Source organism: Schistocerca americana, chromosome 3 (assembly GCF_021461395.2).
Source record: "Schistocerca americana isolate TAMUIC-IGC-003095 chromosome 3, iqSchAmer2.1, whole genome shotgun sequence".
Lineage (NCBI taxonomy): Eukaryota > Metazoa > Arthropoda > Insecta > Orthoptera > Acrididae > Schistocerca > Schistocerca americana.
The window spans coordinates 111,109,233-111,127,694 of NC_060121.1; the positions used below are offsets into that span (position 1 = coordinate 111,109,233).

At 45.2% G+C, this 18,462-nt stretch overlaps 1 protein-coding gene across 3 annotated transcripts in view; it reads left to right on the forward strand.

Annotated features, from left to right (window-relative positions):
* Positions 1-18,245, forward strand: part of LOC124606926 (arylsulfatase J-like) — a 267,098-nt gene extending 248,853 nt beyond the window's left edge. For all 3 annotated transcript variants that reach the window (XM_047139041.1, XM_047139042.1, XM_047139040.1), the window contains 8 exons: positions 1,913-2,072; positions 3,365-3,591; positions 5,219-5,477; positions 5,569-5,726; positions 5,977-6,112; positions 10,157-10,513; positions 13,161-13,384; positions 16,356-18,245. In XM_047139041.1, the coding sequence (XP_046994997.1) occupies positions 1,913-2,072; positions 3,365-3,591; positions 5,219-5,477; positions 5,569-5,726; positions 5,977-6,112; positions 10,157-10,513; positions 13,161-13,384; positions 16,356-16,715 (1,881 nt within the window). In that variant the 3' untranslated portion in view covers positions 16,716-18,245. The remainder of the gene's footprint in view (positions 1-1,912; positions 2,073-3,364; positions 3,592-5,218; positions 5,478-5,568; positions 5,727-5,976; positions 6,113-10,156; positions 10,514-13,160; positions 13,385-16,355) is intronic.
* The last annotated feature ends 217 nt before the right edge of the window (positions 18,246-18,462 follow it).

The window sequence follows — 18,462 nt, forward strand, 5'->3', positions numbered from 1 at the left end:
TTGTCTTTACTCAGCTACCCGTAAGTGTAACTATACCCTCTTTACTCTCCCCACTATTCAGCTTTTCTCCATATAATCTCACTACCTGTGCAAAAGATTCGGCAAAAGCCTTCCTTCTCTCGATACTCATTAGGATGCTCAAGTACTATCTTCTTTCCAGTTTCCAATATGAACACGCGACAAAATAGTTGTATATCTTCCCTTTTATAGTCGCGTTTGTCTTCGGACCAAATAAGAACATTCGAGTATTTGAAAGTTAATTTTTATATGTGTAAGCTTTGTTTACATTATCTCTCTCTCTCTCTCCCTCTCCGTTTCTATCTCTCTCTCTCTTTCTCTCTCTCTCTCTCTCTCTGTCTCTCTCTTTCTCTCTTTCTCTCTTTCCCTCTCTCCCTCCATCCCTCCTTTTGTCTGCCTGTTTCTCATACTGTGATAACACCGTATAGATTTACGCTTTCGTCAATATAGTCTTATATTTAAAATTGTTACAAAATTTGATTTTCCTCACGAATAATATATTCCAGTTTCGATAAGGCCGAAGGTGGCGTGCACACAAAAGGTCATGATGTACTAGAAATTATCTAGTACTAACCCGGCATATTTTAATCCAACAAATATTCTTCCTCTCGCTCGACCAGCACAAGCTCCTCCCTGGCTGCTGAGGAGCATGTGCCTCTGCACCAGATTTCTCTCTCCTGAGGAGGGACCACATACCGGCCTGCGAGACGCCCTTGTCCCCGTTACATTTTTTGACAGTGACAGAACCAGCGGCTCGAAACAGTATAAAGAAAATGTAGAGTAACAGTATTGAGAGAAAAAGCTCGCAGTGTCCATTTTATGGCACACTTTGCACTTTTACGATGGAGCACTATAAAACCACGGTGCCGTTCTGCACCGTTGGCCTTGGGATTATTGAGAAAACGTCTATCCTTGGGTTTACGGTCGGTTAACGGAGGCAGTTTAACAGGCGTCGTGACTCAAGATACGGAAAAGGTGGGTGCAACGTACTACTCCGAATGAAACAGGAGTGAATCACCCGTTAACAAGTCACGCCGTATAGATAATCGCGAGTGGCATTGAAAACTTTTACAAGTATAGGAATGCACTTGAAGCTGCTATACAACTTACGCACATGAATAACTGAATGTAATAACGGAATTAAGTAAGTAAATCTTAGTATAACAACTGGCAATGTAAATCGTTTTATTTCCAGTGTGATTTAACATCTTTCTGATAAGTGGAGATACAGGTCCAGTTAAAGTATAGGTCATTACATGTACTTGACTCCCAAAAGTGGCAAACGTGGTACACACAAGGCTGTAGGGAATAATCGTATACTAACAGAGTTCCTAAGAGCATTTACTGCGAAAGGAAAAGTTTGTGTTTCGAGACTTGTAACGACCCACATCTGTAATCAGGTTCATTACAGCGCAGTATCTCGGCACACGGTGAAACATTTATTTCGAACACAAATAGCTGAAAGATCGATGACGATACTGTAAACTTCTACCTAACGTAATCAAAACACACGAGCCCATCCTGAAATTACGATCAGTTGACTGATAAACTGCAAAATTTGTGGAAACAAATTAATGAATGACTCGGCGGTTCACCAGTAGATACGATGAAAGAATGTACGCGGTGAAAAGCAAAGCATATGATCGATAAAAGTAACAAACGAATTTTTGGGAGGAACTGACATGGAGATTAGAGAGAACAAACGTTACACGATAGTGACATCACTCATCATTTTAATACTATTTGTCCCTATTCAATATTGCAATATATCTTGCTTGATATTCCGACAATCCCGGTAGTTTCCAAAAGCAATTAGGATAAGATAACCTTCTTGTATAGTTCCTAATAGCACTGGTTGTTTGCACCTGACTTTACCGTCTCGTCGCACGTGCAGGGTTGGAACGATGTGAGCTTCCACGGGTCCGACCAGATCCCGACGCCCAACATCGACGCGCTGGCCTACCACGGGGTGATCCTCAACAACCATTACGCGCCCGCACTTTGCACGCCATCCCGAGCAGCGTTGATGACCGGAAAATACCCTACGCATACCGGTAAGTTCACTATGGCATCCGTCCGCGACCGCGATGGTGTGTGTGTGTGTGTGTGTGTGTGTGTGTGTGTGTGTGTGTGTGTGGGTGTGTGCCAACTAATGTTAAATGTATGTATTCATTCTAAGACCAAAAAATAGCCTGTCACTAATGCTAAATGTAAATATATACTGTAAGACAAAAAAAAGAAGGAATTATCCGAATGGGATGGAAATCGGTATGTGTGATGTAATTGTATTGGCAAACAAATTATTACAATTTTCAGAAAAATTGGACGATTTATTGAAGAGAAAAGTGAAAACGAATCCAGTGTAAAACCAGTTTCTCTCGAAGGGACAGGCAATCAGTAAACGGTTTTTGAGCTTGAATTATCTATATAATGGCAGAATATCGTCTATGGAGAGATGCAGCGACTATTGATTAGCTATAGCTGATAATTTAGTTTACTCGTAGTTGCTATTTAATATAGGTGATTACCGGTTTCGACCGTTATAGCCCATCTTCAGATCTTTGCAGATTAAGTACAGAGTAATGCATCTACTTGAAATGAAGCTGCGTATCGTGGAGAGGCTTGTAGTTCTGAAAAACTACGGTCCAAGAAGAGTCAGACAAAATTTTGCTTCCTCATGCATAAATTTAGCGAAATGTCCACGATGAGAGAGTAGGAGAAATTATTGGTTATACGGGTGTTTACAGACAACCGTTTTTCCCAAGCATGAAAGAGGAGACTGGGACGGGGCGAGAGGGTTGGGAGGGAGGATGGGATTGAAGTGGTACGAGAAGTGACCTCCGCCACGCAGCACAAGGTGTATTGTGGACCATAGATGTAAACGCAGCCGAAGACATAAATGGCTCTGCACTATGGGACTTAACATCTGAGGTCATCAGTCCCCTAGACTTAGAACTACTTAAACCTAACTAACCTAAGGACATCACACACATCCATGCCCGAGGCAGGATTCGAACCTGCCACCGTAGCAGCAGTGCGGTTCCAGACTGAAGCGCCTAGAACCGTTCGGCCAAAACAGCCGGAGCCGAAGACATAAATGGAGATATATATGTAAATGTAGATGAAAGAAAAATCTACATCAGACATCAAAGTCACCCGCAGATGACTTTCCTCGGTCATCACTCCATTCCTAGAGGATACCATTAAATTAACACAGAATTTTTCATGCTTAACTAGCGCTAGGTGGCTCGAACTCTGAAGAAGACGAGATGCTTAACAGGAAATATATTAAATTGACGATGTAGCTGTTTCCTGTGGCGTGGTACTGAGGTGGTGTCTTTGGCAGGTATGCAGCACCTGGTGATTCTGGAGCCGGAGCCGTGGGGCTTGCCGCTGAGCGAGAAGATCCTGCCGCAGCACCTGAAGCGCGCCGGGTACGCCACGCACGCCATCGGCAAGTGGCACCTCGGCTTCTTCAAGAAGGAGTACACGCCCACCTACCGAGGGTTCGACTCGCACTTCGGCTACTGGAACGGCTTCCAGGACTACTACGACCACACCGTCAAGGCCACGGTAAGCGCGAGTCTTCAGCTGTATTTGCTGGCAGTCTCCTTCCACCAGTCTCAGCGTAGATCCAGCTACGCCTCTACCGCTTACTCTGCCAATGACCGAGACTCAAATCTCTCCCTGTGTATGCCACATTTACGTTTGCCACAATTTGATCGAGCCTCTTCAAACAACAGTCGGAGGGCTCCATTAAATATAGGTCGATTCTCTTCCCCAAGCTTGACCAACTGAGAGAGCAATTATAAATAATTTTAACCCGTGACGATGTGGCTCATGGGTGTAGGACAGAATTTTCACTCTGGTTTATCACAGAGGTTTGTTTTTAATGCCATAAATGGTTGATGCTTGTAGAGAGTGATACACACAGTCCCATTATAAATGGTCTTAATTCATATTTAAATGCCGACATTATACGGTCACACACGCAAGACAGAAGATAGTATTGAAGGAGAAGCGCACAGCAGTCAGTCGCATTCCCATTAGTTTTTATTTTGCATTTCCGCATGAATGGTCATCTTCAGTGCATTTCCGTTACAATTCAACAGACTCGCGGCAGTTCATGTCACCATATGTTCTTACATGTATGTGTGATACACAGATATACATATAGGTGTACGGGATATACACCTGTAAGAACATATGGTGACATGAATTGCCGTCAGTCTGTTGAATTGAAACGAAAATCCACTGAATAGACGAAATCTAGCTTTGCAAGCATAATAAAAACTAATGAGATTGTGACTGACTGCTGTGTCCGTCTCCTTCTTTAAAACCTACGGTCGATTTGCACAACAGATCATGATTGAATCGAAGCTGGTTAGAAAATATTTGAACTGTTATTATGAGTAGCTTTAAGCCGATCTAACTGCGGTAAGGTGTGACCTAGATTATTTATATTTGCCCATCATAACACTGATGCATTCGCACCATCCATTACGATGGAAAGTCAAAACGAGAAAGAGTGCTTCATCCTTAATGATCACACTGTCGGCGGTACATTAAACATCTTACTTCCCACCAAAAATGCTTCACTTCTTCTTCATCATAATCCACTTTCAGTAAGGCTTCCATTTAAATTAAGACTTTATAGAGTATGATATATTGTGTCAGTTCAGCAAACGAGAAAACTTTATACAGAAATAACTTGAGTAATTATGAAAATTCCTGGCAGAACTTAAGGTAGCTGCCTTGCAGCTGCAACTGCTGTGGAACCAGAAAACAGAAAGAATAGAAACAAAGAAAATAAAAGCTAAAAGATAAAATAAAATGTTGAAAGAGGAAAGTCGAAGAAAATATAAAAGAAGAAAAGGAAAAGAAATGAAAAATGAGAAAATATAAAGACAGAAAAGAAAAAAAAGACAAAAATAAAAATAGTAGAAAAAGGTGGGAAAGCAACTACAAAAGAGGAAAACAAAAGAAAAGCAGAGGGAAAGAGAAAGGAAAATGAAAAGAGAAGGATAGAAGAGATAACGAAAAGAAGGAATAAAACGAAAAGAGAAAACAAAAAAAGAAATGAAAAGAGAAAAAAAAGGAATAAAGAAAAGAGATAATAGGTTGATGGAGGGGGTGAGGGACGCGTCATTTAGGGCTGTATGCTCCTCAACCAGTGTAACGGTAGCTTCCGCGTTTCCAGAACTCTCCGTTCGCGGGCTACGACATGCGGCGCAACATGAGCGTCGACTACAGTGCGGCGGGCAAGTACTCCACGGACCTGTACACGGACGAGGCGGTGTCCATCATCCGGCGCCACGACCAGTCGCGCGGCCCGCTCTTCCTCTACCTGGCGCACCTGGCGCCGCACACCGGCAACCAGGACAACCCCTTTCAGGCGCCCGACGAGGAGATCGCCAAGTTCCGCCACATCGAGGACCCGGAGCGGCGCGTCTACGCCGGTGAGCTACCCCCCACTTGCTGAAGCGTTCTCTGCATCACCCGCAACGCTCTCGCATGTCTAACAGCCCTGTGCTTCTTTCCTGTTTACAGCTATGGTGTCACGCATGGACAAGTCGGTGGGTGATGTGATGGCTGCCCTGCGAGAGAGCAACATGCTGGACAACTCGATAATCGTCTTCATGTCGGACCACGGGGCGCCCACGCACGGCATCCACTCCAACAGAGGCTCCAACTGGCCGTTCAGAGGGGTGAGTACCGCCTGTTTCACTAATACAGCCCCAGCTGTACATTTTTGTCTCCTGCTTGATACCGCTTTACGTTAAACACAAGTCTGATTCATGTCCTAAGTTTATACCTCATAATCTGAAGATGATGGTTGTTGAAATGGTTCATTTCAAACGAAAGATAACAGTTACGTTAGAGGTTTTCCTGTTTATCACTGCAAGGTGATCTGCAATTGTGGCTAAACTGACGGTGTCCTCTTGTGACGTGTTGCAGCAGAAGCACAGCCCCTGGGAAGGCGGGGTTCGCGCCGTCGCGGCTGTCTGGAGCCCGCTGCTGAAGAGGACCCAGAGGGTGTCCAACCAGCTGATGCACATGACCGACTGGCTTCCCACGCTCTACTCTGCAGCAGGTGAGCCCTCCTCTCCTTCCTGCCACTTCTGAACGTATCCGAACGTCGCCGTAGTTGAGGTACTGGACTCGCAATCGCAAGGAACGAAGTCGGTACCACCAATCGGTCCTCCAGCCTCTTCCATAGTCTCCATACTAGCTTCAGGGGAGTGCCAGGTAGTTTTCTTAAAATAGCCCGGAGTCGATTTCTTCCCCCATCTTTCTCCAGTTCAGCTAAAGCTGTAGTAGGAATTAGTGTCCCATCACCAGTGAACTTACAAGAGCCAGGACGCATTCTCTGAGTGAGGATGTACGGAGACGGAATAGGGCTGTGTACTTTTACAAGCAATCGTCGCAACTTTTACCTCAAGCAACTTTGGGAAATCACAAAAAACCTACATCTGTATGGCCAGACGAGTAATTAAAGACCGATCCTCCTCAATGCGAGTCAGCGCCTTAACCCCTCTGGCATCTCACTCTGTTTGTGAATAATGTCAGTTCGTAATGCAGTCTGTGCTGAAAGGTGGATATGGATCGACTCCCCAAAAAGAAGTGTATTTAGTCGCAAAGAACTGAGTTCACATTAACCTTCCCATGGGTCGGCATATTAACTTTAAAACTTTGCCCATTTTTCTCTCATGTGTGATTATTTTAATCCTTTATCCATGATGAACATCATCATACCGCCGTTCATTAGTGATCTAGAATAAAAAGATGTATTTAAATAAGTCCAGAAAGGAAAGCTGAACAACATTTCTTTATTACTTCGGCAGGGCTCTTCTTCATTGTTCTAATGACCTCGATGTCGACGGGGCGTTAAACGCAAATCTTCCTTTCTTTTCAGTGAGCCCTTATGTACCAATATGTATTCATTGTGTCTCGGCGTCTGACTGTAAAAGGCAGACTAAAAATCCAAGTTTTCGGCATTCGATCTTCAGTCAATACTAGGATTTTCTTCTGCCATTTATCGCCTTAAAAAAAAAAAAAAGAAACTCGTGGCAATGCCTCTGATATGTGGAAACAGTGAAGCTACACAGTGGTTTGGAGCCCATATTGAACTGTAGCTTCCCAGTATAACTAGCTGGCCGCTGTGGCCGAGCGGCTCTAGGCGCTTCAGTCCGGAACAGCGCTGCTGTTACGGTCGCAGGTTCGAATCCTGCCTCGGACATGGATGTGTGTGCTGTTCTTAGGTTAGTTAGGTTTAAGTAGTCTAAGGGACTGATGGCCTAAGATGTTAAGTCCCATAGTGCTTAGAGCCATTTGAACCATTTTGAACCGGCATAACTGGCTGGGCCAGTTAATGCAAAGCTAGAGGACGGAAGGTGTACCATTTCCAATATGACGGTGCCTAAAGACAATACAGTTTCCAGTCCTGCATCTATGCCCTGCGAATCGCTCTGAAATGTGTGACAGAGGATACTTTCCGTGCACAGTATAATCAGGTTTCTCCTCTTTCCAGTCACGGAAGGATGATGGGGAGAATGGATGGATGGTTGTACACCTGTGAGCGACATGCTACCTTGAACTCGCCGGTAGATTAAAACCGTCTCGGGCCAGGACTCTAACCCAGGATACTTGTCTTCCACGAGCAAGTGTTCAGCCAACTAAACTCATTCGGTAGCGCACTTGACCGTGAAAGTCAGAGGTCCCTGTTTCAAGCCCCGGCTGGCACAAAGTTTTTAACAGCCAGCAAGTTTGAAAACAGCGTACATTACATTGCAGAGTGAAAATTCATTCTGGACATACTTTCTGCTTACAATTACCTACAAAACTTTTACAGAATGGCTGTGTAGGCAGCTGCAGGATTCTGTCGCCAGTTGAAGAAGCCTGTGACCATTCACGCCACTCTTCTTTCTATGAAATTGCTTACAGAACGCTCATGTGACCCCTCCTAGAATACTTCTCAAGTATGTGGGACCCATACTGTGTAGATCTAACAGGAAATGTTGATCGTATGCAAAGAAGATAAACACGAGTGGTCAAAGATATGTTTGACTCACAAATGAACGTCACAGAAGTGTTGAAAAACTTAGACTATCATATGCTTGAAGACAGACTTCAGCTATCCCTGGGAAGCCAACAATTTTTTAATAATATTTCAGAACCAGGCGTGAGCTGATGCGGAAATATATAGTAAAAAAAATTAAAACATTGTCACTGTGTTGTCACCTAAGGCAATAGGCCTAGTCTGCGTAAGTTTGAGCTCGCTTAAGAATTCTGAGACCCAGTACAGCTTGAGGAACCTAGCAATATACTACAGCTTCCATAGTGACCAGGAAGACAAAATCATAGAGAGCATAGAGACTTTTAAGCCGTGATTTTCTCTGCCCTTCATGTGCACTTGTAATTGGAATAGCAATAAATCGTAGTATCTACATCTACATCTGTACAGAGGATAGACAAAATGAAACGAGTGAGGAAAAAATTTCGTACTCCTTAAAATAGGAAAGCCAACTTACATCTTCTGCACCTGGGTGAAGAGTATGTAAGTTGGGTAGCCTATTTTAAGGTGCACTAAATATTTTCTGGGTTGATTTTATTTTTTGCACCCTGTACGTACTCCACAACAAATCAAACTGTGAGTAGTGGAGGGAACTCTGTTATGCTGCTTGTCATACACTTTTCTGTTGCACTCGCAAGCGGAGCGAGGAAAAATTACTGTCTGTCTATTCTGTATGAGCCATGATTTCTCTTATCTAGTTTTCGTGGTCGTTACGTGATACTGATGGCAGCGGAATCATTCCGTTTTCTGTCGCAATTGCCGACAATATCAAGAGTATTTTACAAAAATAACTTCCTCCCTCAGTAGATTATCAAGTGAGTTCACGCACAATTTCCGTAACATAGCGTCTTGGTCGAACCTAACAGCACACCTCTGAACTGTTTCAACGTCTTCCTTCAGTGCAACCTGGTGGCGATCTCAAACACTCGAGCAGTACTCAATAATGAAACTATCTTCAAAACAATTAATACAGCATAAATTGACAGAACGCTAAAAATAGAAAGAATAATAATTAGGACATGTATAAATAAACAGTATAAAATAAATGGACATTGGAGAATAGCATCAAATGAAACAGTATATAAGAAAATAGAACCAGTCATGAGCACGATCAGGAAGAAACGCATCTCATTCTTTGGAAATTTGATGAGAACTCCAGAAAACAGAATTAGTAAAAAAATAATACATAAATTGTGGAATAGCAAGAGCCACATTAAATCGATCACAGAAATTAAGGAAGATATAAAAGAACTCCAAACTACAGTAGATGACCTAAAAAACAAGACACGGAAAACCAGACTACTGCAAGACCCGCAAACCAGACTACAAATGAAAATCAATAAAAGGAGTACAGAAAGAGTGGTCTCTGATGATAAAAGAAAGAAAATATCTGAAAGAATGAAGAAATATTGGGCAGACAGAAGAGCAAAACACCTTTCATATAAGAATAGAATCTAATAATTATTTTACCTAAATATCATATTAAGTTATTGTTGAGCTAAATTGTATCCCTGTGTAACAACTTGTTTACAACTTTGTATTTTTGACTAGAGTGGTCCAATGAAGGCCATAAAATAAATAATAACAATAATGAGTCGTACAAGTGTTGTGTAAGCGGTCTCCTTTATAGACGATCCACAGTTTGCTAGAATTCTCCCATTAAGCCAAAGTCGACTGTTCGCCCTACAACCAACCTTACGTGTGCTACTTTACAACATCACACACACAGCTACTCAACTGACGTGGCTGTGTCAAGCTGAACACCACCAATGTTGTACTCGAATATTACAGGATTGCTTTTCCTACTCGTCTGCATTAGCAGCTGAACGACATTTAGAGCAAGTTGCTCTCCACCTCACCGAACCCAAATCCTGCCCAATATCTGGTACAAAGGGAAATGCCGTGTGCGATGCACTTCACTATGGTCTGCACAGTGTGGACGCACACCTAGATACGATCGATATCGCGTGCTAGTTCGACGTAGTACGGAGTGGATGCGGCTTTACCTCACCGCCTCACCGATCGCGCCTCTCACGCTGAGCGCCGCCGTCTGTCTGCCCGCAGGTATGGACGTGCGTGAGCTGGGCCGCGTCGACGGCGTCGACATGTGGGCGTCGCTGAGCGAGGGCGCGCCCTCCCCGCGCTCCGAGGTGCTGCACAACATCGACGACATCTACGGGTACGCGGCGCTGGTGCGCGGCGGCTGGAAGTACGTCACCGGCTCCACCGGCGGCGCCTGGGACGGCTGGTACGGCGAGCCGCGGCGGCGCGGGGGTGGGGGTGCGGGGCTGGGGCACGGCGCCGCCCCCGCCTACGACGTGGCGCGCGTGCTCGCCTCCAAGACGGGCGTCGCGCTCGCCGGATTCCTCACCGAGCGCCAGCTGCTCGAGAAGATGGCCGCCGTCACCGCCGGCAACACAGGTCAGTAACAGCGCCCTCATGCGAGCACTGGTTATGTGCCACCTAGACCACTACACCACCGACACACACAAGGAATCGAAAAAAATATACAACCACCAAAACCGCAACACTTTCCTAATACCGTGCAGCATAACCATTGGCATGCGAAAGAGATTCCAAAATAGTTTTCAAGAGAACCCTTATATCATTCTTCCTGCAAAATAGTGACAAGTCCAGGTAAATATGATTGAGGTGGGTAGCAGTCACGCCCACTTCTCTCCAAAGTAGACCAAAGAGGCTCAATAATACTGAGATCTGGTGAGTTTAGTGACCAGGGAAGATGCGACAATTCAACCTCGTGCTCACAAAACCAGTCCTGGATGTTGAATCACATTTCGATACAACTGTATCGAGATTGGTAAAGGAATGGCGAATTGCCATCTGACGCCCATAGAGGTCATCTGACCCGCCAGGGTAGCCGAGAGCGCTAATGCGCTGCTTCCTGGACTCGGGTAGGCGCGCCGGCCCCGGATCGAAGCCGCCCAGCGGATTAACGACGATGGCCAGTGTGCCGGCCAGCCTGGATGTGGTTTTTAGGTGGTTTTCCACATCCTACTAGGTGGATACCGGGCTGGTCCCCACTTCCCGCCTCAGTTACACGACTCGCAGACATTTAAACGCATTCACGATATTTCACGATTTACACTAGACGCAGACAGATGGGGTACACTGATTCCGTCCCGGGGGGTATGGGATGGCGGCAGCAAGGGCATCCAGCCACCCCTTAACATTAACACGCCAAATCCGGTTAACCATGGCCGACCCTGCGTCAATGCGGGACAAAGTGCAAGCGATCGATCGAATCACCGATAACGATCATTTGGGATCTGGAGGACCCAGTGGTACGTGTCCACTGAGCACCAGTAGCTCTGTACTACGAGCATCCTCTGCTGCCGCAGTACAGGACGACTGGCAAAAGCGGCTTAGCCCAATCGCGTTTGGACCCTCTTCTGTGATAACGTTGTGACCGCTGCACTCTACTTCTTGCAATATTTGTAAGGAGTCTTTGTACCCCTGGAGAAATACTAGTGAAGTAAACCTGTTTGTTGTCTCACCTTGTTTGCCAATCATTTCTGCTCCTGTCCAGGTTTCCAACTACGACAATTGCCACACCACACTATAGCCCACCTCTATCAAGTTGTACACAACAGTGGCTGTGTCAACAGGAGCATTGTTGTGTTAGAACACACTGTTACCAATGGGAGACAAACGCTGTACTATGGTATGGCCCAATCAGCCAAAATGGTCACATAATCCTTGGCAGCAGCGCGAAGTTCTAGAGTATGCGGCCCATTGGACTACCACAATATGGCTGCCCAAATCATTACCGGACCCACCCACGTTTCGCTCCTGGTTTTAAACTGTGCCAGAAGTCGGAAACAGTGGGAAGCGAGGCTAATCCAACACAATGACTTGCTTCCATTGCTCCGTAGTCCAGGTTTTATAGCTCTGGCACGACGTTTTGCTGTTACAGACATTTGCATCACTGATGAGGGGTTTTGAAATTGCAGCCCGCAATGCAGCTCCGTGCTTTTGAAGCGCTCACCATGTCGTTCAGCGAATCTTATATTTCGTCACAATCCTCTTCAACGACCATATGTCACACTCACTCAACACACGCTGCAGCCCATGTTGAGACTTGTTGATGCAATAACTCACCAACAGCCGTTTGTATTGCAAAAATTTATTTTATTTTATGAACTCCTATGTGCTACCAGTTTCGGCATTACATTGATGCCATCTTCACGCTCCACTCGTCATAGTCGTAAAATCGCTATACACGGAAGGAGCCATATAACTGGATCCTCAGTCTGTGTCGCCTGGCCACCAAGAGCTGTTGCAGGATGATTGATTCACGGATCCAGTTATATGGCTCCTTCCGTGTATAGCGATTCTACGACTATGACAAGTGGGGCCTGAAGATGGCATCAATGTAATGCCGAAACTGGTAGCACATAGGAGTTCATAAAATAAAATAAATTTCTACAGTACATACGGCTGTTGGTAAATTATTGCATCAAGAAGTTCATGCCAGCCGTCGTCCCACGATCCATAATGGATCAACGAAGATGTTGAGACTTAGCTAGTGATGCTTTTCTGCTTTCTCCGTGTGTCTGGTATTATCTTGGTAATCGTGCCTCTGCAAACACCAAACAGATTGACTACCTTGGCTACAGAAGGACCCACCATACGAGCACCAACAATTTGTCCACATTCTAATTCACTTAGATCCGACATAATGCACTCAGAGCTACATAGAACGCGTAGGATGATGGTATTGCAGTGTTTTGTGCTCTTATCCCGATTTATGGGCACCAGGAGTGTAGGCCGAAGTGGCCGTGCGGTTAAAGGCGCTGCAGTCTGGAACCGCAAGACCGCTACGGTCGCAGGTTCGAATCCTGCCTGGGGCATGGATGTTTGTGATGTCCTTAGGTTAGTTAGGTTTAACTAGTTCTAAGTTCTAGGGGACTAATGACCTCAGCAGTTGAGTCCCATAGTGCTCAGAGCCATTTGAGCCAACCAGGAGTGTATTTCGGAAGTTGTGGGTTTGCCTGCGAGATGCGGAGCTGGCGACGCCTGCTGACGCCCTGTCCTCACCTGTGTGCAGGCGGTGTGGAGGAGCATCTGTCGACGCAGCTGCTCTCGGAGGAGACGGTGGCCAGGCTGCGCCACGAGGCCGAAGTGCGCTGCCCGCCGCGGCGCGCAGACAACGCCAGCGAGGCCACGCAGTGCCGCCCCATGGAGGCCCCCTGCCTCTTCAACCTGCGCGAGGACCCCTGCGAGACCGTCAACCTCGCCGCCTCACAGCCGCTCCTCCTGCGTAGTCTGCAGGTGCGTGCGAGCAAAGCGTCACTGGGGCCGTTGCTAGACTTACCAGAAAGAAAGTTAGCAGTGATAACCCACGCCTGTGGTAACGCCTCTTTCTCGCAAACTACTCTACTGGCCATTAAAACCGCTACACCAAGAAGTAATTCAGAAGATAAACCGGTATTCTTTGGACAAATATATTATACTAGAACTGACATGTGATTACATTCTCACGCAATTTGGGTGCATAGATCCTGAGAAATCAGTACCCAGAACAACCACCTCTGGCAGTAATAACGGCCTTGATACACCTGGGCATTGAGCCAAACGGAGCTTGGATGGCGTGTACAGGTACAGCTGACCATGCAGCTTCAACACGATACCACGGTTCATCAAGAGTAGTGACTGGCGTATTGTGACGAGCCAGTTGCTCGGCCACCATTGGCCAGACGTTTTCAATTGGTGAGACATCTGGAGAATGTGCTGGCCAGGACAGCAGTCGGACATTTTCTGTATCCAGAAAGGCCCGTACAGGACCTACAACATGCGGTCGTGCATTATCCTGCTGAAATGTAGGGTTTCGCAGGGATAGAATGAGGGGTAGAGCCACGGGTCGTAACACATCTCAAATGTAACGTCCACTGTTCAAAGTGCCGTCAATGCGAGCAAGAGGTGACCGAGACGTGTAACCAGTGGCACCCCATACCATCACGTCGGGTGATACGCCAGTATGGCGATGACAAATACACGCTTCCAACGTGCGTTCACCTCGATGTCGCCAGACACGGATGCGACCATCATGATGCTGTAAACAGAACCTGCATTCATCCGAAAAAATGACTTTTTGCCATTCGTGCACCCGGGTTCGTCTTTGAGTACGCCATCCCAGGTGCTCCTGTCTGTGATGCACCGTCAAGGGTAACCGCAGCCATGGTGTCCGAGCTGATAGTCCATGCTGCTGCAAACGTCGTCGAACTGTTCGTGCAGATGGTTGTTGTCTTGCAAACGTCCCCATCTGTTGACTCAGGGATCGAGACGTGGTTGCACGATCCGTTACAGCCATGCGGATAAGATGTCTGTCATGTCGACTGCTAGTGATACGAGGCCGTTGGGATCCAGCACGGCGTTCCGTATTACCCTCCTGAACCCACCGATTCCATATTCTGCTAACAGTCATTGGATCTCGACCAACGCGAGCAGCAATGTCGCGATACGGTAAACCGCAATCGCGATAGGCTACAATCCGACCTTTATCAAAGTCAGAAACGCGATGGTACGCATTTCTCCTCCTTACACGAGGCATCACAACAACGTTTCACCAGGCAACGCCGGTCAACTGCTGTTTGTGTATGAAAAATCGGTTGGAAACTTTCCTCATGTTTGCACGTTGCAGTTGTCGCCACCGGCGCCAAACTTGTGTGAATGCTCTGACAAGCTAATCATTTGCATATCAGAGCATCTTCTTCCAGTCGGTTAAATTTTGCGTCTGTAGCACCTTATCTTCGTGGTGTAGCAATTTTAATGGCCAGTAGTATAGTTTGGAACCATGGCAGATGTGCTGCCTCTTGCGGAAATGCATGAACTCTATGGTATTACTTGGTATGTTATTTCGTAAGAAAATGGTATAACTTTGTATGTATGGGGTCTGTTATTTCTGATCCCGGAGTCCTTACGAATCAATCGAGACACAAAGTAACTAATGATATTATCTGCAAGTGGGCAATGATTTAAATCTATTATGGAAGTTGAAAATTTGTGCTAGGCTGGGATTCGAACCCAAGGCTCCGCCTCACTAGGCAGACACACTGACCACTATGACATCCAGAGACAGGGAACATTGCAACTGCACGGACTAACCTAGCGCGCCTCCCAGCAGACCCAATTTCTCAAATTACCCACGCACTATTATTTTAGTGCCCCTTGCACACTATCGTCATTACCCGTGGCATTTCCCCTATTCCTGTAAGAGTTCGAGCGTGGTGTACATCCGCACTGAAGTGATCAGTTGGTCTTCCTCACCTTAATTATATATGTCGTGACTATTCTTTCGAACATCTAATGAGGATAGTGGGCAAGGAGCACTGCATTAGTAATGTGTGGATAAGTTGAGAATTTGAGTCTCATGGGAAATGTACAGTAGCGATGGTCACAATGTGCAGATGGTACAGTGGTCAGCGCACCATCCTGGTAAGGAGGAGACCCGGGTTCGAATCCCAGTCCAGCACAAATTTCTTTCGGAACATATCGCTGTTTCCGAGCTGGTGCTCAAGTTAAGACCTGATAGTACCGTTAAAATTTACTCCACATTCCGATCTATACAGGGTGTTCGGAAATTCCCAAACTTCTACGGACGCCACACAAGTGAGGAACGGATGCATAGAAGAGTTTCATGGAGCGGGAGCACAGCATGTTTTACGTTTGTCATCGGGGTCGCTGATACATGTTGTGCTTCCGCCCTACAAAGCTCTTCTACGCATCTGTTCCTAACTTGTGAGGCGTCCTTTACGCTTGGCAACGAGTAAGGAACCCACTTGACAGGCATTAGGGATTTTCAACTTTTGCATATCCCAATTGCATTTTGCCGACATACGCGCGTAGTGTACTCATTTTACGGACGGCGTGCGCCGTGACCATTTTCTACAATCTGAACACGCCTACCAAAGGCGAAACTTGTCAACCAAATTTTAAAAAACCTCCGCAACCAAGACTGTATTTTTATGTCGAAGCTTATACTGATTGCTGTATCAGCCGCGATGACAGGAAGAAGAAATTTTAGAATAATGTGGTACAGTTAGAAGTACCATCTGCCATGCACTTTCCCTCGGTTTGCAGAGTTTAGATGTAGATGATGGTGTGAGTATGTTGTTGTAGGTAATAAATTTGGAAGTGTGAGATGATTCCCTTTTAGCAGGTAATAGTAGCAGCAGCCGTCATTTTAATCTGAAGACGTGTAAGACGCTGTGCATTGTTACAAGTGGTTGTTTGACGCTTCCAGGAGGCAGTGCAGCAGTACAGGTTGACGATGGTGCCTCCAAACAACGTTCCAGTGGACCCGCGGGCGAACCCCGCCTTCTACAACAACACATGGGCACCGTGGCAGGACGTGCCGGCCGCACAACAGCCGTTCCAGATGAAGCCTAGCCCGACCGTCAACTTGGCCGTCGTCGTCACGGTCTTCCTCGCCGTCGCGCTGGGGATCACGTCTGCCGTGCTGCGTGCCTTCCGCACCGAGAAAGACCTCGGAAAGGAGATCGTCAAAGCACTCGCTGTCTTCAACATCTCTCCAGCTCTTAAGGAAGAGAAGGCCATGAAGAAAACTTCGGCACGGCCTTCAGAGGATGAGGAGAAGAAATGACCCAAGCGGTTGGGAAGGAACCGAAGATTCAAAATTCGAGGCAGTCGCTCATAGCCTCGCAGTAACATTGCTTATGTCTGTGTGCATGTGTGTGTGTGTGTGTACAGGGTGACATCATAAATTGTGGTTTCTTGTCAGTTATTTGCCACATACACACACAAACTGCCTATCACAAACAAACGTACCGGTAACATTCTTGTTGGAGCTCCGTAATATCCAACAACTATCCGGATTGGATTCCTCAAGTGTCATGAGAAAAACTATGATACATTAAAAATAGATGTAACGGACTTTACGCAAAACGCTCCCATCAGTTTCAGAGCAGAGAGTGGAACCTCTGCTCTGTTGGCACAATATTCTACAGAACGGAAATGTAGTTCAGACTCCAACAGATTTGTTTTCAAATTTAAAAGATCACTGGCCTTTTTTCACACACCTCCTACTGTGCAGTTCAGAGAATACACTTTTATAAAATGCTCTTTCATTACATGCTATGCACTCTTTGACAATGATCCACAACATAGCAGGAAAAGTGGTCCCAATTCTTTATATGCCATTTTCAGATGCACCTTAAAATGAAAAAAACAGTATTAGTTATCATACGAATATTGGTTTGGTGCCTTGGACAAAAGCAACAGAGCACAACAAAAGTGGTGCAGTTGTCACTTTTCCCTCTCACCAGTGTGCTAACATGGCACGTAAAACATCTGTAAACAATAAGTCTACACATGGTCAGGTGAGAATGTATCGCAGAGAATTTAACTGAAATTTTGCCAGTGACAAAATCACGGTCGTTCTAAATGTGCCAGGAGCACTGTACAGCCTAATGTAATTTAATTTATTTAAATGTTGAACAGAATGAGAAAGATCATCCATATTTTAAGATGTAGCTTTCGCGCTAATGTACAAAAATCTGGTAACCTGAGTAAATTATCCAAGAAGAGTTTAAAGCAACGCACCAAGATCAAAGTGATGTATACTTTACTATAAATGTTCCTTCCTATGATAATTTTATTCATATTCTCTTTCTCTCTTTTACTGAAAGTTCCTTCATTTTGAACCATTCAATACCAGATGTAAGAAAGAAAGGGGTATAAAGGTGACAGTTACAAATCACCATACAGAAGTATTTTATGGTATTAGGTTCCTGATCTACTACCTCATTGTGACTTACCTAAGAGGGGTCTGTAAAGTGAGGTATACTTGATGTGATATAACATGTCACTGACTGCTGTCCATGGTCTTAAGCATACTACATGATATATATATATATATATGTATAATGTGTGTAACATATACATTGTATATAATAGTCAGACACACTGCACTGTACATACCAATCATTTTCAGCCTTTAGCTGTTGTTGCAGATTTCAGGCAGTTGAGTATGAAAGTGTCACAAATTCATTTTTCATTTGTAATATTGTTCACTTCATCGCTCATAATCACTAATGTGATAAGTTTCATGATTCTGTAATTTATATTATTTATATTTCACTGTTATTGTAATAAAATATTTTTATAAAATTGATCTTGTATTTTTCTTTCTTCGTTTTTAAACATATAGTACAAAAGAAATAAAATTGTACAAAAGTAAGGTTGTGGGAAGAAACTTGTGGCTATTAGAGTTTCTATGTTTTCCATATTTTACTTCAGACAAGCGCTTGGATGATTTCTTTGAATAATAGACCACAGCCTGCTTATTGTTCCATTCCCATCCAATCCAAGCTTAAGAGACATCTTTAAAA